Below are 21838 nucleotides of genomic sequence, written 5' to 3' on the forward strand. Positions count from 1 at the left end.
CAAGGCCTTCACTTCTTTTCTACCCGAGTCCCCCCGCCCTAAAACGGTCACTACACATTGTCATATAGTTAAGTTAATATCAGAATTGGAAACAATGTTTTCGTACAAAAATAGTTATATTTTTATTTATTATCATTTCCTCACTTCACTGTAGCCTCTTACATATATTCTGATTAAAATTTATTTTTAACAGGTTAGATAATGGAGATTTGTTAATTTCTGGGTACAGGACCTCGTTTGTTACACATTAATTTTGATCGGTGTGCAAACCCTTAGCTTTGCACATTCACTCTTTTCATATGATTTAAAAAAGAAACGCATCATTTTGACAAACACAAGTGTCCGTCATTTTGAAACATACAGATACATAGTCACAATGAATTATTTTCAAAGTGCACAAGAAAAAGTCAAAATAAGTTTACATTTTTTTCATGTATTTGTTCAATTCTATATTTACCTATGCAAAAATAATCAATTATCTGCGGACCCACTTGTAATTCTATAAATATCGTTCGGACTGTATAGATAACGTTCAAGTTTTAAAGACTGTCAGTCAGTCTTTGTTATGATTAAGGTAGTTTTGATATTTCATCCTTAATATTCTTTTTCATTCTATTCAAATATCAATCGCTTTTATAATAGTCAATATTTTGAAATATATCACAAATTGAACTCAAGTTGACACTTTGACCTATCCTTTTGGCCAAAATTGTTGTATTGTCTTTTCATAATGCAAGCTTTTGTTGATATAAACTTCCTTTTTCATAAGGAAAACACTTAAGAATATATTTGTCGTCTTTTCTTTCATTATTTTATATTATGACATGATGTTATTCTGGACTTAGTTAAATTAAACAAAATGGATTATATTTGTGTGTTGCTAAGTTTATTTCTTATTTTACCAATAATCGGTAAATATTATTTTTTACTTTTTTATATAATATCCTTAGTAATTTCTTTTGCATTTGTTTGTGCAAAAATGTCCAGATATGATAATACCTTCGACTCTTGAAAGTTTTTTGTACCATCCATTAACAGGGTGATTTTTCTTGAGATTTTGATTCAGCGGAGCGGGGAAATTTTAGTTATCAAAGGACCGGAATAAGAAAGGGTCCAAGGTATACACCTGACAAAGCCTGTAACTACTGCGACTGAATAGTTATCTAAATTTTGTCAGGAAAACAGTCTTGACTGTTTATTGAATCTTTAATTATGTATGAAATTTATGTCAGACGGTAGACTTATCTTCATTTTGGATTATTATGGTGACTGATGTGTGTCATCTGGAATTTCGCTCCACGGTGCACCAGAGAAAAACACAAAAATATTTTTTTCTTCCTGTCTTTGGAGCGAATTTAAAGGCATGGCACAAATCAGCCAGCATAAATTGTTGGCTTTTCCTGCTTGTTGAAAATGAAAAACTTGTATATTTATTTTTATACTTTTATTTTAAGAAAACTACTAGTATGATGTGAAAATTTATATTAGAAAGTCTGTATGCAAAATTTGGTGAAATGTAAAAAAACTGATACTTAATTTCTTCCAAAATAAAAGTACTGGTACTGGTATTTAAGTAGTTACCCCTATCACTAATGCATTTCCAATTGTGTAAAATGGTAGTTTAGGTACTATTATAAACCGATTGTCCCTTATACCATTGTAAATTGTTTGCTATAAAAGATACCGAGTGTTTCGACAAGGCAGGGGTCTGATTAACGTGATTCTGTAATGTCCAGTCTACCATCGACAGCACAGCGTCAGGTACTATGCCCCTTTACCATCTGGTCCTGTGGTTTGGTCTTCGTCAGTCAGAAAGTTGAGTTGTTGTATAATGTCATCCAGTCTTACTCCGAATTTACACAAGATTAAAAAGTATAATGGGCCCATCTGGAGAGACAAAAATGAGACAAACTGACGTTCTGACTGAAGGGACAAACTTTTCTTCAGTGTAACGTGTGGCAACACTACACCGTATACTCATTATATAGATCACGTTATGAAATTACAAACAACAGATCCATTGTAAAACATAAATTAAAGTGACATTTTGCCCATTCAAGTATAAATGGTTGGTTAAAAGGTCAAAGTCAAAACAACTTGAGATTTCCAATTTTTATAATAAAGATAATAGTCCATTTGAATAATCAATAACCCACATAAATCACAATAAATTCTATAGATATCCTTCGGAAGACGTTCCGTTGATACAAAGAGTGGTGCAGGCCTTTTGTATTTCATGCAATTTATTATAATATATCCTTGATATATTTCATAATCAAATATTGTTCAATGGCCATAATAATACTCAATCTTTTTAAAGGAACGATCTTTATAATAACAGTTAAAAATCATGATATCACCTAGTCCTAATTATAAGACCTATACCTAACCTTTTTCATGTTTATCAATCATTTATCTAATATTTTTCATTTTTCATTTTCCATATTACGTAATATAAAATGTAAAATGTCACAATGCTGAATATAAAATGCTAAATAACTTTTTCCACGGCTTATTATTTGGACTAGATATCACCTGAATAGGTAACACGTGGTGCTAGTTAACTGTCATTAATTCTTTTGTGTATTCATTCTTAATTAATTTTATGAAAAATATGCATATAAATAAACTAATATTTTGTCTATTTATGTAATAAAATAATGTATAATATATGTTTTGATTATATGTGTATGGTAACATTATTGTTCTTTACTGTTATTACCCTTTGCGCAAGAAGTACTTGGTCCCACAGTGCTGTCAATGTCACGTCCTCGGCCTCTGTCTACGCAGCTTCTCACAAGTGGCACATACATAATCCTTTGGACTAGCTACACGTAAATGTGGTAAACATGTACGCAAGTTGTCTTTGATTGACGTAAACTCTAAAGCGCATACAGGGGGATCTGAACAAGACTGAATGGTGCATATTTGTTGGTTGTGTCAACCGTCAGATACACTGGTGGGGATATCATCTTGTCAGCAAGGGGCTTCAGATTGAGGAAGACCTTTCTTCAGCATAAGTTCGAATGAAATGAACAACACGCATGACATCATCATACGTAAAATAGCGTGCTGTGGTTTTTCTTCCAACGCTTTGACATGCTGCCTTCGTGTGAGGCCATGTTGACTGACATGTTTAACTATGGTCCCTAATGCATATTTTTGTAATATCATAACACAACATGAAATTTCCTTTTCCTGCCACTCGAAGCAATGTCGCCCTTGCCCGTCGTTTCATTCTCGCACTTACGACATGATGCACATTTATTTCTTCTTCTTTGTCATTTCCCTGATGGAAAGAATGTAACTCAGTATTTCATCAAATTTAAACTGTGTATGACAGTTAAGACAACAGCCACAACCTTTAATAATAAACTTACTATCTATGTATCATCAGATGTTTCATAACTTTCCTCCTCACTTCTACAACTTTCTGTTACAACATGATCTGACTCGCTACTTCAGAGTTGGAATCTCGTGCTCTTGTAGATACAAGTTATGTTTCGTCATAGCATTCTTCCTCGTCTTAATAGTCTGAGTCAGTATCGTGTGTGTTATGTATCGGAAACTCGGAAAGTTTTGAGAGTTGATAGGCGTGTTCAAAGGAGTTCATCCGAAATGATCTGAATGAAAAGATTCCAGATCCTATGAATGAAGAAACATTTATGAACAAAATGAAAAGAAAACTTGATCAGACGGTAAGCAAACTCGATTTGTTAGCGTGACAGGCCATTGCTGTATCCATCGAGCTATTAAGCCATCAAATGTCATCCTATTTACTAATCAATATTTCAATTTAAATTCAAATTTTATTCCAGAATGACGTAGTATATTTGGATAAAGATCTCTATTACTTTCCTGTTACTCATAACAAATTAAGAAATAAAGTAATAATTAAACCGGCAAGTGATAAGATTGTTCTTAAATCAATCTAAAGATAGGTCTGCCGATAAAAGATGACAACAAACAAACAAATTAAATTTGTTTTTTTTTATTTCTGTTTAATAGACTTACACAACAATATATCATAAACATGATATAAAGACATGTGTATGTGTGTCACCAGGTAATTTATTATTCTGTATTTCAAAGCATACTGGTATACTGTAAACGTTGGTGTTATTACAAACTTCAAAGGTTGTGTTCAATTTGTGTTCAATCTCATTTGATGCGATGCTGCATTTATAAACATGTATGATATGCTTGTATGTTTCTTATTGTTGTTTGTTTTATTCCATTAATTATTCTAAATAGATACTAACTTCAAACTCCTCCTCCATCTTATAAACTTATAAATCGCTGTCATTAACAGTGTACCAATACCACGTGACCTTGGGATATGCACCAGTCTACGGGAATACTGGATCTTCTTCAGTATATGAGCAGTTTCATGGCACACTTTGTATAACTTTGTAAGTTGATTGTATTGTATTAAAGCAGACTTCCGTTGCAAGCTATTTCGTTTTCATGCATTTTCTGATCGTTGAAAAACATTTTTATTTACTATACGATGTATATGTATATTCATAAATGCATGCACGAAACATAAAGTAATGTGTGTTATTGCATCTAAAGATATCAACGAAACTAAAATTGCCATCAATACGCTAGTCAGATCGTAATTTTCACGAATGATCTTGAAAAATAAACATTTTCATGGAAGTAATTTTGATGAGGTTTATTAAAGTATAAGGAACCGTATGCGCTAATTCATTTCTTCTTATTTGGTGTACAATAAAACAATAGTTGTCCATTTGCTTATCGCGGTGCTCGTTTTAGCCACTAAATTGCACAATTATTCGTTACGTTTGCATAATTCTTGCGTTATTTGCACATTCCTGCGTTACTGGATATACATTGTGATTATACTATAAGCACTTTCATCATCAGTTAGTTTTTGTTCTTTATGTAGAACAATCTTAATATCATTACATATAACTTGGATCTTTTGTCTTGTATACGTGATAGTATTGTTACTTAGTTGCATTACTAATGACACTCTGTTTATTAAACAATTAAAATATTCCGGTCTGTTTCCCTCATTACAATGTATATTGGTGAGTTGTCTGGCAAACCTGGGATGACTGATAAACAACAGGAATAAATGTACTAATAAAATTAATAGTCTTTATTGTTCTGAAGGAACGAAATTCTATCCAGTCCACGAAAGACGGTTACCTTGGGTATTGAATAAAAGAATGTAAAAAAAAATTTCATCAACGAGTGCCACTGTGTTAAAAAGCTGAATCTTTCATACTAAGGCATGGCTACCCGTTCTTTACTTAGTATATGTATGGTAATACGGTAAGCATCTCTCACTTGTCGCGTTAAGGCGTAACACTTTTCACAGCATACAAATGGACGTGTTCCTAAATGTGCATGTTTATTATTTTGTTCTCCGATTTCTTCTATATTTCAAGTTTTCCCTGCAGCGATCTAACAGATATGTCAGCTTGATTTTATCCAGTCTGAAATAGAATAAAACTCATTTTACTGCAAAGGGTATGAAGATTTGGATCTTGGGGTCGTGGACGGAAGATTGCATTTTCCAGTATCGTCAATGAACAGGCTCAGTCAAACAGAGCCTGCAACATTTTCAATTTTGCCGTATTGAGCGTTATTTTCAGGGATTCTGCTTGTCGCTCTGAAATCCAACATTAGTATTGTTTCATGACACTTACAAATTTTTCCCAATTATTACCGTGAAAGATCAATGAATAAAGAGCAAATAAGATCACTTGTACAGTAGCGCAGCGAGTAAAAATCATTTGTGCATGCGTTTCTGAATATGGAGGTACATCGTATAGAAAATAAAAATGTTTTTCATGGTTAACATAATGATAGAAAGAGAACGTAAGACATTTTGCTGCGAATGTTCAAACAGTTCTGAAATCTGCTTTAAACTGTAGTCAGAAATTTTCGGCTTGGAACTGGTGACAGAATTGACAATTGACGAAAAATGTAAGATATACGCCATTAATTAGAAAAATATAAACACATTTAGGTAGGAGTTTGCCTGCCGTTTTCCCGGTTGATGTAAACCTGACTTTTTAATCATGGCGACGGTCAGAAAATGCAAGAAAACGAAAAAGCTTGCAACGGAAGTCCGCTCTAATACAGCCAACTTCCAAAGTTATAGAAAGTGTTTGATGAAACGGCTCATATACTGAAGAAGATTCAATATTCTGTGACAAGCTTATATTTCCCCCTTAGACTTGTGCTTATCGGATATTTTCTTTTTCCGAATCGAGAAATATTTGTCTTGGAAATGATGCGGAAAATGACGTCAAGGTCCATCTTTTTTAATGTTTTACTTTTTATGTTTTTGGTTTGGGGGGATATAATAATGATAATAATAATAATAATTATTATTATTATTATTATTATCCGGCAATCCATGTTTATATTTTAATTATCAAGCATTCATGCAATTAAACATTAACAGTCATATGTTTACTTGTTAAACAACATTAAAACAACAATATTTTAGATAAAGTAATTTATAACATTCCTTATGCACTATTGTTATTCAAGTGAAACTATGCCTATGCATATGCCTATGCAAAGTAAATGGTTAGTGCACAGGTAAAAAATACTATACTTTGTCATAGTTGTGTGAAAGTCTATATTTTACTTTGCAAACAAAATAACCAATCCACGTTACTGTATCGGTCACGTTCCACGGGGGAGGAACTATTACACGAAGAATGGAGTTCTTATGATAACTTGTCCAGGACTTCTTGTGATAACTGTTAGGAGTTCGTCGGAAAACTTTTGTATTAACTACAAAAACACTGGTCAAAAATGGCAATTTTATCTTTAAAAAGTGAGATTTTTTCAAATGTTCAGGAGTTCTGGTGATAACTCTGAAGATGTCCTAGAGTTCTTATGATAACTTTTGTTACTGCCAATGTGTTTGTTTCGCTAAATCACGGCACGTTTTAGCGTTTTTATTATTCAATAAAGTTGTAAATCATTATGAAATGTAGTACGCTCATTTTATTGCACAAAATTGTGGATATATATATAATGTTGGTATTGAGTGTATTTTTGTTCAAGAGATATTATTTCTTTTTATATTATTTTTCCTGACGCAGATTTCGTAGACTGAAAAAAGGATTGATGTAGAGCAGTGACTTTCATGATAAAATGCGCTCAAGCATGGTATCTTCATGTATATTGTTCTGTCGATGTTTGAAGGGTATTTCCCAAATGTAATCGTAGTGAAGGAAACTGCTATTTTGCTGTAATTGATAACAAAAATATACATTAGTCTAACTTAATTCGCTCGAACCCGGAGGGACCTGCATTTGTTCGAGAGGTCGATAGTTAGAGCCAACCGCAGTTGAGTTTTTATCATATATCGTACTTTTTAGAAACACAGGTTTGGAGATTATGCTGGTTTTATACTTGTTTATTATGGTAATAAAATGATACAAATTACTTAGCCCTTAGATAAGCGATGCACGACTATATATTATCTGCTTAAGAAAAGTGGTTGCTTAAAACATGTGTAACTGGGAACAACGTGAAAGTTTTGAGACATTTTCGTTTTGCGGTTTACGCTGATTCAATCTTTACTGTAGATGATAGCCTATCACATGTTTATCCTTTGCAAACACTTAAGACCAACATTTTATCCACATTTTTGTGCAAAGGATGAGCGTACTACATTTCATAATGATATACAACTTTATTGAATAATAAAAAACGCTAAAACGTGCCGTGATTTAACGCGAGAAACACATTTACAGTAACAAAAGTTATCATAAGAAATCTAGGACAGCTTTTGAGTTATCACCAGAACTCCAGGACATTTGAGAAATCAGGTATAAATTTGTCACCCGGGGCTTTATCTTTGCAATTGTGCATTATAATTAGGTAACTATGTATGCAGGGCTGGGAATCAAAACTGCGTCGTATCCTACAAAATGTAAACAAACGCCGCCATCTTGTAACGAAAAACGTATGTTTTTGTTTATAACTCTTTTTGTTGGAAATGACTGAAAACCAGATATATGTATCAACACGCTACACTATTTTCCGCTTCTTTCGGTATATGTTGCTTGCACAACTATTTTGTAAAACAAAAGTTATAGCGAACTTGCAACTCGAAACGGTGCAGAAAATTATGTGAAAATGTGTGGATACGACGCAGTTCATATTGCTTTATCTATCGTTTTTTCCTTCAAATCAATTATATATTTGTTTCAGAGTTCACCATAAACTTCGAAATATAATTTTGCATCATTTACTAAAATTTCATTAAAAAGATATGTTTATTTTCTAAGAAAATATTGATTTTTACGAAATGATACGACGCAGTTGAAAATAAAATATGATACGACGCAATTGTATTTTTGGCAGTCTTTTCAACAGGGATAATTTTGGCAATATATTTCTATTTTATGGAATAATCACTTGCGCTAGATAAAAAATCAAAGCACTGAATGTACTGATGCGGAGGCTATGACAGAATGTTTCAGACTTTTGCTTAAAAAGTGCTGTTATTTCAATTATTACCAAAATAAGAAGATATGCACATTGCGCCATTTATCCTTACTGTTGTGTTCAACCATTCATATATATGGTTAATATGGTTGACAATTCATTTTGTTAATATTCCAGAACATTTCATTGAGGTCTACATTCGGACTGTTAATCATGCAAATTTTGAAAAACCTAAACTGCCATTTATAAATGACATACCAGCAAGTATGACGACTGTTCATTATAAGATCACAATACCATTTTACAACTGACGGTTCCTTATCAAAATATTCTAGGACTGTTCATCATAAATACTTTATGTCATTTTAATATCATTGAATGATAATAACAACTGCAAGTTATGCAACATTTTTATTGAACATAAAAATTTTACATATTTACATGTACCATAATTGAGATCAATAAGATACTGTCTTGTGATGAGTATTAATAGTCATGCTCTTCGGACAGAAAGTTGTCTTCTCCCGAAGCAAATCTCGAATAAAATCACGTTTCTGAAAATTATTCCCATTTCATTACTCGTCGCTGACTTTGACGGCTTCGGATAATATTAAAGCTAAATATTTCTTGAAAAAATACATATCTGCAAAGCTTATTCAAAACTGAATCAACCTAAGTGAAAATTTATCAGGAAGTTATATCTTCTTATTTTACCGCCAACACTCAACCAACTTATGGTAGTGAATCGATAGATTCTACATGTATTTTTTGTATTTTTAAACCTCACTAGCTTGAAATATATACTGCGGAAAATCTGTTGTTAACAGGGTGTGCGGTTATTACGTAGGGTTTTCCCTTTCGACCATTTCCCGCAAATAGATGTGAACATCGAAGCGTCAGTGCTATGAATGGTGTTATAAATAGCGTGTTTTGGAAGTTTTTTTTAAACTTATCCAAACCCTCCAGAGGCGTGCACGTCGCGGAGAAGGCACACGGCAGGTCAAGGTCAAGTCACCTAAAATAACAGAGGTGATTTGTTGACCTGTCGTGACTTACTGCTAATGAATGCCGTTTTTGTTGTCGTCAGTCAGAAAGTTGATGCCTTCACTGTATTGTCGTCTCCTTTACCACCAACGAACGAAGAATGGGCTACCAGGAAGATTCTGCTTGAAAAAGACGTCCCCGATGCTATAATCTCGGACATATGGTTATTCCGGCGCCGAGTATAAATAAAACACACACACTTTTGTTGAAAACAAAACAAAAAAACAACAACACATTGTCTGTAGTAATTTTTCAAGTGTTAAAATGAATACGAAATTCCTCTTATGCCGCCGATTATTTTTAGAACACAAACATGTAAGTTCTTTTTATCTGATTTATTCAAATAAACATTAATCACTTCAGCGCGCGCAAATATCGCTTTCAAATTAAAATTTCGTAAGATATGTTGATGAATTCCCGATGCTCGACTGTAAGTCACTTGTATATATATATGCGTTTTTTTAGCTCACCTGAGCATGCTCAGGGTGAGCTTTTAGGATCGATGATTGTCCGTCGTCCGTTGTCCGTTCACATTTTGTTGTTAACACTCTAGCAGTCGCATTTTTGCCTCAATCATCATCAAACTTGGTCAGGATGCTTATCTAGTTAATAGCTCGGATGAGTTCGAACATGGGTCATCTCGGATGAAAAACTAGGTCACAAGAGCTAAAAATAGAAAAACCTTGTTAACACTCTAGAGGTCACAGTTTTGCCTAAATCATCATCAAACTTGGTTTGGATGTTTGTCTAGGTGATAGCTCGGATGATATCGAACATGGGTCATCTCGGATGAAAAACTAGGTCACAGGAGCTAAAAATAGAAAAATCTTGTTAACACCCTAGCGGTCACATTTTTGCATCAATCATTATCAAACTTGGTCAGGATGCTTGTCTAGGTGATAGCTCGGATGATAGTGAACATTGGTCATCTCGGATGAAAAACTAGGTCACAGGAGTTAAAAATAGAAAAACCTTGTTAACCCTCCAGCGGTCACAATTTTGCCTCAATCATCATCAAACTTGGTCAGGATGCTTATCTAGTTGATAGCTCGGAAGAGTTCGAACATGGTTTATCTCGGATGAAAAACTAAGTCACAAGAGCTAAAAATAGAAAATCCTTGTTAACACTCTAGAGGTCACAATTTTGCCTCAATCATCATCAAACTTGTTCAGGATGTTTGTCTAGGTGATAGCTCAAATGAGATCGAACATGGGTCATCTCGGATGAAAAAGTAGGTCACCGGAGCTAAAAATAGAAAAACCTTATTAACACTCTAGCGGTCACATTTTTGCATCAATCATCATCAAACTTGGTCAGGATGCTTGTCTAGGTGATAGCTCGGATGAGTTCGAACATGGGTCATCTCGGATGAAAAACTAGGTCACAGGAGCTAAAAATAGAAAAACCTTGTTAACACTCCAGCGGTCACATTTTTGCCTCAATCATCATCAAACTTGGTCAGGATGCTGATCTAGTTGATAGCTTGGATGAGTTCGAACATGGGTCATCACGGATGAAAAACTAGGTCACAAGAGCTAAAAATAGAAAAACCTTGTTAACACTCTAGCGGTCACATTTTTGTCTCAATTATCATCAAACTTGGTCAGAATGCTTGTCAAGGTGATAGCTCGGATGAGTTCGAACATGGGTCATCTCGATGAAAAAGTAGGTTACCGGAGCTAAAAATAGAAAAACCTTGTTAACAATCTAGCAGTCACATTTTTGCCTCAATCATCATCAAACTTGGTCAAGATGCTTGTCTAGGTAATAGCTTGGATGAGTTCGAACATGGGTCATCTCAAATGAAAAACTAGGTCACAGGAGGTAAAAATAGAAAAATTTGTTAACACTCTAGCGGTCACATTTTTGACACAAGTGTCATCAAACTTGATCAGGATGCTTGTCTAGGTACTTGCTCGGATGAGTTTGAACATGGGTCATCTCAGATAAAAAACTAGGTCACAGGAGCTAAAAATAGAAAAACCTTGTTGACACTCTAGTGGTCACAATTTTGACTTAATTGTCATCAAACTTGGTCAGGAAACTTGTCTAGGTCATTGCTGGGGTTACATGGAACATGGGTCATCTCGAATGAAAAACTAGGTCACAGGAGCTAAAAATAGAAAAATCTTGTTAACACTCTAGTGGCTACTGTTGTGATCAAAATATCCTGTAAATTGGTCTGAAAGTTTGTTTTGATGATTTCTAGGTCAAGTTCGAACATGGGTCATCTTGGATGAAAAACTAGGTCACACTGCCCAAATATGGAAAAACCTTGTTAACATTCTAGTGGTCACATTTTTGACTCAATTATCATCAAACTCGGTCAGGATGTTTGTCTAGGTAATTGCTCGGATGAGTTCGAAATCGCATGTGAAACTAGGTCACCGGAGCTAAAAATAGAAAAATCTTGTTAACACTCTAGTTGCTACTGTTTTGATCCAAGTATCCTGGAAATTGGTCTGAAAGTTTGTTTTGATTATTTCTAGGTCAATATGGGTTTAAATATGGGTCACCTGAGTAAAAAACTAGGTCACACTGCTCAAATATCGATAATCCTTGTTAACACTGTAGTGGTCACATTTTTGACTCACCTGTCATGGGACTTGGTCAGAATGCTTGTCTAGGTAATTGTTTGGATGAGTTTGATGGGTCATGTGAGCGATCTAGGGCCATCATGACCCCATTGTTTTTTGTTTTTTTAAGCTTCTAATTCTTTAATATTTTTTATGTATCTCATAATCTGTATTGAAAATTTGAATTTTATTACACATGACTATCAAATTATGTTATACTGTTGGCATGGACTAATCATTTTTAATTCAAGCAGGGTACGTGTTAAAATTTATTGTCCCATTTTATATGTACATGTATGACTTCACGCACACAGATATAAAACATGTGTAAAAAGCAAATCTAAAAAGACTTGAACTATACATAAAAGCGTGATAAGAAAACTTTTCAACATCGGAAATCCCATCTCTTTATTGTTATCAGGTTAGCCAATTAATTTATGTCAAGCTTAAACAGTTTAATAAGTTAAATACAATTCTTCCACATTATCACTTTCAGTTCTCAAAATGTTCGTATGATAATATTTTTACTATATCGTATAAATATAACAGCATTACGGCATAATGCCCCGGTCACATATTCACGGATAATGCCACGGAAGAGCTACGGTCTAATCATTCACGGATTACTACGGAAATGTGAAATTCCGTAGTCCGCTACGGTTCCAGTACGGACATACAGCGGTATGAGTACGGAGTTCGACGGATTTACCGCCAAAAGCCCCGGGAGAGACACGGATTGTTACGGACCGACACGGTTTGGTACGGAGTGACACGAATCAGGACGGATGCACTACGGATACACTACGGTCTGCTACGGTATAAGCACGGGTTAGTACGAATTAGTACGGGACTGATACGGAGAAGAACGAATTGATACGGAGAAGAACGTATTGCCACGGACCTATACGAACCTATTATATCCGTCCACAACCTCTTGCAAGCTCATTTTCTAAATGCCTCACAAGAAAAGAACACCTAGAAAACGAATTGCAGAGTTCAATGATTTTGGCGGAAAGGATTCGACCTCGTTGCGTCCGATCCCCGAGACATATCAGGTCCGATTAAAGTAAATTTCGTGAAGGACGCCGGTTCCTCAACAGGTCCGGCCATGAGAGCCTTATACTAAACATGAAGGGGTCTTCGTAATAGCCCATCTCTAGTCAACCATCTCCTCTTCTCTAACCTGTTTAGATATGGGCTAGTTATCATTAAAGAAAAATGTTGATCAATACTGCTTCTCTTTTGATTTTGAAATTTGCTGTTCATTTTACAATAACATTAATTATCGTGAATGTTTATGTTTTAAAAATATGTATAAAGCTTGTTATTTAATCTTATTATCACTCAAGGACCTGCGTCAGAGGCTTGTGAGACACTTCGTTTTATGTATATATTTACTCCAATTTCACGATCCAAATAAATGTTTGTAAAATATGTAACATGAAATGTTATTCTATTACTGATGAAATGTAGTACGATATTAATATATTTTTACCTCTTTGCATGTCATCAAGCAGCTCAACCACTGCCTCCGCATTCTGAGCTATTTCAATATAAAGTTGCAGCCAGTAAATGGCAATTATCATTTATTGAATGTTCACGCAAATATGTCTAATTTAACAAGACGGAAGTATTCATACCCTTGAAAAAACACATGATGCAATTAATTTTGGCTGTGACTAAAAAAAGGATTGGAGCACCACACTAAATACCGTTTTCCGGTATATACCGGACAAGGCGCTTGAATGATAAAATGCTAAAATCTTGTCTTTTTACCCAACGGAATGAACTTTAACAGGTCTAATATTCATCTTTTCACACCGAATCAAGTACGATAATCAAGGAAAAATGTAAAATTCGACGAAAAAAACGATATTTGTTTATTTTGTGATCATGATTTCTGCAAGCGTCTAGAGGTACTGCTCCAATCCTGTTTTGAGCTAAATCCATTAATTTTTCCCAAGTATGTAATATAAATCCGTGTTTATCCGTACTAAACAGTGGTGGACCGTACCATTCCGTACCGTTTCGTGTTGCAACGCAATAAACCGTATAAGACCGTGCTAATCCCTGCCTCTCCGTAGTACAACGTATTACGATCGTAGCTTTCCGTGACAATGCCGTATTAATCCGTATTAAAACCGTAGCTTATACGTAAGATAACCGTACAAATGCGTAGTTCTCCGTACCAAACCGTGGAAATCCTTAGCAGGTTGAGGCCTACGAATCAGTACGGACTAGTACGGTTTCCGTACGGACCAATACGTATCAGTACGGTTTAATACGGACTAGCAGGGATTCGCTACGGTTGATTTTTCCGTAGCAAATTTTTGTGCATGTTCAAAAATTGTCAAGGATCGCTACGGATATACAAGGACTACTACGATTGATTACGGTTACAATACGGAGAGCTACAGACCAGTACGGGTAGCTACGGACGATGCCGGAATTAATCCGTGGCTCTTCCGTGGGCGTATTCCGTGAATATGTGACCGGGGTATAACACGGAAACTGACGTTTTAACACGATATTACACGAAGAATATTATGTGGCTCAGATCCTAATTTTCGAAAAGAGATTTTCCCACAAGTCATACCCAGTACTACGTGAATATACTCACGCCCTTGATATTTACAAACAAAACTTTACATCATCTACATATAAATTATGTTCATTAGTTATGTTTTGTTTAAGACGCCGCCTGCACGTGGCCTGCCGTGTTTGATGGTACAACCTGGCTGGATAGTCAACAGGGTCAGATTGTGTTCACCTCATCTGATGTGAGTGGGTTCGAACTTATTTTCTATTCTCAAACCGTGAACACGTTTACTTGCATTGAGGACCAGTTTGATACGAACAAGAAATTGCTTATACGGTAAGCAAAATTTCCCCAACCTTAGTGCAGTAACTGGTTAACTCCTATTAAGTTATATACGGAGGTAACCATCTACTGCACTTAGGTGACGAGATGTTTTTCTTTCATTGCATAAATGACAAAGAATATTTTATTAAAGATTTTAAATCAGGTACATGTGCCTTTATAAAGACTAACTCGATGTTTGTGTTATTTCAACAAAACTTTTTTTTGCGATTTTGTTCCATTTGTTTGTTGTGTTTGCTGAATTTTGTACCATTCATATTTGAATTGGTTCATGCGTACAGGGCATTTCTTATTTAAATTATAATTAAGGCAGGTCAACCAAAAAATTAAAAGGGAGGCGTACAACTTGCTTAAAGGTCTTAAGAATTAACATCCGTCATAACTTCGTGAAAGATCGTTAAATTACTCTGCTTTTCTCGTCTTAACTAAGAGTTGATATCACCTAAAACAACAACAACAACAACAATAATGATAATAATAAAACGCACAAAAACACCCCGCAGACCTTTAAGAATTAAAAACGATAATTTACGAAGTTAGCAGAACATAGGCGCAAACTCTTAAATGTTTCGTTTATTACTTCATTTCAGATCAGTATCGTCTGCGAATGCGATTGGTGGCAACTGGTATCATTATATCTGCCTTAAATTTACAGAACTAACGGCTGGAGTCTCCTATACGTATTACCGTTTAAACGGTAAGCCATTTTGTATAGTCATTTCGTGTTTTTATTTGGTATACTTCATCCAATGAGCGTCTGTGAAATCATTTCAAATGCGGGTACTTTATTCAAAGAGCGTCTATATGTTGTGTTTCATTCAATGCGCGTGGACCTGTGTTGATATTATTTAACGAGCGTTTGTGTTGATTTGATGCAATGGCCGTAATTCGTCTGTTTTAATATCAACTGTTAACAGTATCTATCTAAAAATGATTTGTGAAAGATATATCTATATTTGTTTTCATTATTTTGTCATACAGTTTTGGTACTTATTCATTATTTTAACAACATCTGTACTTTTCAATAACACTTGTACGTACTTTGCAACACAATGCATTACTATCTTGCAACATATATTCAATGATATTCTGCTATATTGATATATTTGATAAAGTGTATTATACATTGTCATTTTAATGATTAATATTATCACGGTGCTATACCACGTGACTTTTTTGGGATCTGTGTGGGGAAGAAAATCAATGTCATATCTTTTTAAACATTTCATTATTTTTAAAGCCCCACATATTCTATCCTCGAATAGTCCATGCAAAGAATGTTTCCTGGAACAAAAAATCAACTTTTTAGTAAAGTGTCACCAAATGAATATCTGATTGCTTAAACATGCGGTTTTCTTTTCCGTAAAATACAGATCCGCCCCCTCGCCAAAAAAAGAAAAAGATAAAAAAAAAAAAAAAAAAAAAAAAAAAAACGACATTCTTTGTATGCGTAACGCACTAGAGTAAGGAGGCTTAACACTCTATCCGTTTAAATGTAATAAATTAGTACAATGTTATGGAAGAAAATCAAATCTGGACCGTCTATGTATTGACGCAGATCTAAGATTGTCACGTGGTATAGGCATGTGACTATGTTTATAAATATCTATCCAGAAAAATCAGCTGATGCTGGACAACATCGTACTAAACCAAGACTAAGCGACGATGCTGAATTCACCATTGATAATGCCTGTGACGAAACCAACGGTGCAAAAGACGCAGAGTTTGTTACTATTATAAAACAAGGTCTGTTTATGTATACTGCCAATAAGACTTTTTATTAAGAAGACGAACATACATAATAAACGTGTATAGTTTTGAAGAATCATTTACGCCACTTAATATAAGTAATATACGGTGGCACAAAGGTGACATGTGTGTGTTTTTATTTATCTCGTGCCAACGAGATACTATGTCGTGGCCACGAGTTACTAAGTCGTGGCCACGAGATAGCTTAGTTGCGGCCATGAGATACTATGTTGTGGCCACGAGATTCTATGTCGTGACAACGAGTTACTAAATCGTGGCCACGAGATAACTAAGTCATGGTCACGAGATACTATGTCGTTGCCACGAGTTACAAAGTCGTGGCCACGAGATAGCTAAGTCGTGGCTACGAGATAAATAACCAATCAGATTACACTATTTACATGAATTTCCCTAATTAACTAATGTGCTATAGTACAAGGATGCCCCTACTTCACCAGCCTGTTACAGTGCCATTTTCCCACCGTAGTAATACCTCTGCTCTCCGCGCTTTTATTTTGGAGTACTAAATTGTTAGCCGTTACTGATGTAATTATAAAAAAAACTTCAATTTAAATAAAAAAGAACAACAGTATGCTAAAATCTGAACAACAAAGATGTGCAATATTGTCTTGTTCAATTCTGATGATGATCATTGCCTACCGCAAACTAGGTCAGCGTTCAGAACGCTCTTTGGATACATAATACTAAGAAAGTTATTGTGACAGCAATATTTGATCAACTGACACGCCGGCCTGTCACTCCTCCATCTTGTTGAAAAAATAGTTATAAACAACTACAAGTACAAACATTAAACGAGTCATTTCTTTTTGGCTAAAACATATCATATAAAAATGGTTTGAGCGCAATGCTCAACATCTTATGCAACGATGTTCAATATATGAGCCACGTCACGACAAAACCAACATAGTAGGTTTGCGACCAGCATGGATCCAGACAATCCTGCGCATCCGCGCAGTCTGATCAGGATCCATGCTGTTCGCTTACCAACTCTCTATTACAAGTAGAGAAACTGATACAGCGAACATTCTGGATCCATACTTGTCGCAAACGCACTATGTTGGTCTTGTCATGACGCGACTCATATGTGTATAAAAGCGACTAAAGTTAAGTTTTTATTTTAATTATAAATCATATACTGGACTCTTATTTTCAGGTTCTGAAACCGACGCGTACATCACGTGTCCGTCTGTACTTCTGGGCAGGTTTGAGTTTAATTATACAAATTCTGCTGGAACTGAATCATGCAACGATCCCAGTAATCAAGAACACATGAACGTGTGCACGGACAAAACAAAACTGACATTCGATGTACCCTGTACTGGACAGTCAATTGTCTATGCAAGTAAGACACCCTGAATTTTTTTAGTAGCGCGGTAGTTTCTTTCAATTTAATAGGTTCCTGTTAATAAAAGATATGCTTGACGCCTTCTAAAATCACACCGTATTACCGGCGCCATTAATGACAGAAATTCAAAATTTACTGATTACTTAATGTAGGTTATAAACTTGGTAGGTATATTCCTATTACGCAAAAAAAAAAGAAATTTTATTGCAACAAACTTACTTTCTGTTGACTTGAGATACAAAACGGCAATTTTGGTCTCGTTTCCCAGTTTCATAAAATATTTTGGGCGGGTTCAAAGTGACAGCTTCGGAAAATTGTTTTTTGTTTTGTTTAAGATTTCTCTAGCATACACATAAATATACAGCACTCACGTATGGAAAATATCAACCAAAAGTGTCTTTCTTGAGAATGTTACAGGCATCCAAACTAACCCAGTCTAAGTGGAAATGCTGCTGTTGTAGGCAAAACGATTTTCGAGGTTGATACAAACGCTCTGAAAGTGGCTAATATTCTGACAGAATATCAAAATCATTCTTTATTCGTATTGTACCTTTATCCATAATTTAGACTTTAAACTATTATTTGTTATATTTTTCTAATGACAGAAAAGATATTAATAATGTATGTCACGCAGTTACAGGACAGGGCCGGATTCACTACGACCAATATTCACTAAAAAGTTAGCAATAAACTGACAAACATTAAATTTAAGTAAGCCCTATCTCTTAGGTCATTCACTGTTGAGTTCATAGACATAAGGTTATTCCATATATTTTCATGTGCATTGAATAAATTAATGGGGTTCGTTTCTTTCTAAATTCCGTTTTCTGTGTGTCATTAAATAGTGATTCTTCAATGCATCTATCGCATTGATAACTTTTCCAGCTTGAGAAAATTTAACAAAAGCAGTTAGGAAGTTAAATACGCTAAATACATATTTGGCAAAGGGTTAACATTTGCAAGGTGTTAAATGAATGTATATAAAACTTATAAATAAAGTTTTTCTATTATATACCAATTCAGTTATCAGTAAATTTTAGATTTCTGTCATCACTGCAGCAATATGTCATCACTGGTGTCGGTAATACGGTGTGTAAAATGTAATGTAATTATGTTAAATTTTCTATGCATACGCGCGTGTGTACGTGCATATGAAAATGAAATTATTTTGATGTTTGTAACAATATATATTAGGAAACAAAGTATTGTTGTTTTCCATGTAATATCTATAGAAGAATAATTTTGATGGGAGCCCCCCGATAATATTGTAATATTGTTATAACTTTTAGCCCAACCCTTTTGTATATTTACATGAATTTATTTATGTATAATTATGAAAATTTGTGTATGTATGTATGTATATATATACAATTAAATATGTTTAAACTAATAATTTTGATCGCTAGGTGGCGATGTTTATTGTGTTGCTTCGTTGCAAGTGGGTTCAGACACGTTCGTACAATTATACAATCCACAAGCAACAGTTGACAGCAGAAGTACGTACAGGTTTACATGTTTAGTAAGTTTGTCCTAATACATGTCAATATAAATCGACTTTCTTTAAATTAACGTACATTTCAACATTTCGTTAAAAATCGGTATGCTCCGTCACTTTCCGTGTCTCATTTTGAAAAATAAACCTAAGATACGGAAAAGAACGAATTCTACCGAATCTATAGGATGGATCTCGTCGGTGACGCGGTGCTTAATATTTTAAGCAAATTGTAATACTATAGAGTACCATCTTTTATTATCTTATCTTAATATACAAATTCCATTTTTTCCATCTTTACTTAAACGTCAATACAGTCATCAAACTTTAAATTATATATTATCGGTCAATCTACCATGAATGAGAATGAAAAAGTGGTTACATTATTTGTTACAAGTTTGATTTTTTTTTATGAAAATAAAAACCAATCGTTTTTCTTGTTATTCTGTCGCCTGTATTTTCATTGAATGGCTATGATGATGATGATGATGAAGATGTTGATGATGTTAAAGGTGATGATGATGATGATGATAATAATAATAATAATAGTAATAATAATAATAATGAAAATGATGATGATGATGATGATGATGATAATAATAATAATTATGATAATAAAAAAATAATAGTAATAATGATAATGATAATGATGATGATGATGATGATGATGATGATGATGATGATGATGATGATGATGATGATGATGATAATAATAATATTTGCACATATTTTGTGTGTATGAAACTAGTCGGAAAATTTGTTTTCTTAGTTTTCTATTACAACACTGGACACGTCAGTTACATTGTACATACAAATAATGAAATATCATTTTCAGGCTATATCTTCGGATAGTCTCAGTTCGACCATAGTTTACAATAACTGTACAAATCATCAAACCTCGTCATATGTTCCAAGGAATCATAACGGTGATGTCATAGGAGCAAGCATCTCTTTCTTACCTTACGGTAAGATTTTTGATACAATAGAAAAACAAACAACAACAACAACACCAAAAAAACCCGTTAATAATGATAATTAATTAACAATTATTATATATTTACAATTATTTCAATGCTAATAAGCTAAAACGGTAAAATTTGAATATAATGGTGTTGATGATGATGATTTTGTTGTTGTTGATGATGATGATTTTGTTGTTGTTGATGGCGATGTTGATGATGTTGTTGTTGTTGTTGATGATGATGATGATGTTGATGTTGTTGTTCTTGTTGATTATGTTTTTGTTGTTGTTGGTGATGATGATGATGATGATGACGATGATAATGGTGATGATGATGTTGTTGATGATGATGATGGTGTTGTTGTTGTTGATGATGATGGTGTTGTTCTTATTGATGATGATGATGATGATGATGATGATGATGATGATGATGATGATGATGATGATGATGATGATGATGCAATATTGACTATAATAAAGGTCTCAATCATTGGGTGTTATTGTGATGATGATAAAAATGTTGTTGTTGTTGTTAATAATGGTAGTGATGTTGTTGATGATATTGATAATGATCATGAAGATGATTTTAGTGTGATGCTCGGTGTGTATTTAGATAAATAGTGGTTTAAAGTACCGGCTAAAGGAAAAGGCGGGAGAAGATCTAATAGAATATTTCATTTTTTTTTTAAATTACATTCTTTACAAACCGCCCAACTTCATTTATTGATCAACAAAGTTTTTGTTTTTTTTAATAAATTAGATACAGATTTTATTACATTGCCGCATGTTAAAATTATTGAAATACTAAGTTTAAAGACTGCAAACCCTACTGAAAATGTTTACGAGTCGGCATTGTTTCTAAAAAAAAAAAAAAAATGGCGTAACGGTTGAAATTACCCTTTAACGTGACAAAAGGCAGCCTCGCGCTTATTACATCAATGCAAATATATTTAAATTTATTTCTACATACGAGTTATAACCCATCGTTAATTGAAAAACATTAAATACACCATTGATATATTTTAATAGTTGCAATTTGACTAAATCTAATTCATTTTCTCTCTTTATTTTCAGTTTTCTGCAGTAAGTGACATTTTTTATCTTTTTATTTTCATATAATATTATTTTATTATAAACATATGAAAAACTACAAGACCTTCAAGTGAGCCAAATTGACCGTGATATTGACGTATAAAGGGGCCAAATTATTGAATTTTGCTAACCAGTTATGTTATTATTAAATTTCGTTAAGAATTATCTAAGATGTTTATTTCATCATCCCATTCATTGACAAATCATCACTAGCACGTATGAAAA

The 21838-nt window shown here is 34.1% G+C and overlaps 1 protein-coding gene across 1 annotated transcript; it reads left to right on the forward strand.

Annotated features, from left to right (window-relative positions):
- The first annotated feature begins 751 nt into the window (after nt 1–751).
- Nucleotides 752–21612, forward strand: LOC132713419 (uncharacterized). The gene is made up of 8 exons (XM_060696012.1): nt 752–911; nt 14767–14947; nt 15544–15650; nt 16568–16699; nt 17877–18065; nt 19475–19587; nt 20396–20525; nt 21596–21612. Exons 1-8 carry the CDS (start codon nt 860–862, stop codon nt 21610–21612), a joined length of 921 nt encoding a protein of 306 aa, XP_060551995.1. The 5' UTR covers nt 752–859.
- The last annotated feature ends 226 nt before the right edge of the window (nt 21613–21838 follow it).

This window comes from Ruditapes philippinarum, unplaced genomic scaffold (genome assembly GCF_026571515.1).
Source record: "Ruditapes philippinarum isolate M1 unplaced genomic scaffold, ASM2657151v2 ctg3649_1_1_1_1, whole genome shotgun sequence".
Classification (NCBI taxonomy): Eukaryota; Metazoa; Mollusca; class Bivalvia; order Venerida; family Veneridae; genus Ruditapes; species Ruditapes philippinarum.

Excerpts from the sequence above, each read along its gene's own strand:
- LOC132713419 (XM_060696012.1), top strand. The coding sequence starts at position 860 with ATGGATTATATTTGTGTGTTGCTAAGTTTATTTCTTATTTTACCAATA. Across the intron at positions 912-14,766 it reads TCTTATTTTACCAATAATCG|ACGCCGCCTGCACGTGGCCT; the intron begins GTAAATATTATT and ends GTTTTGTTTAAG. Across the intron at positions 15,651-16,567 it reads TACGTATTACCGTTTAAACG|AAAAATCAGCTGATGCTGGA; the intron begins GTAAGCCATTTT and ends ATATCTATCCAG.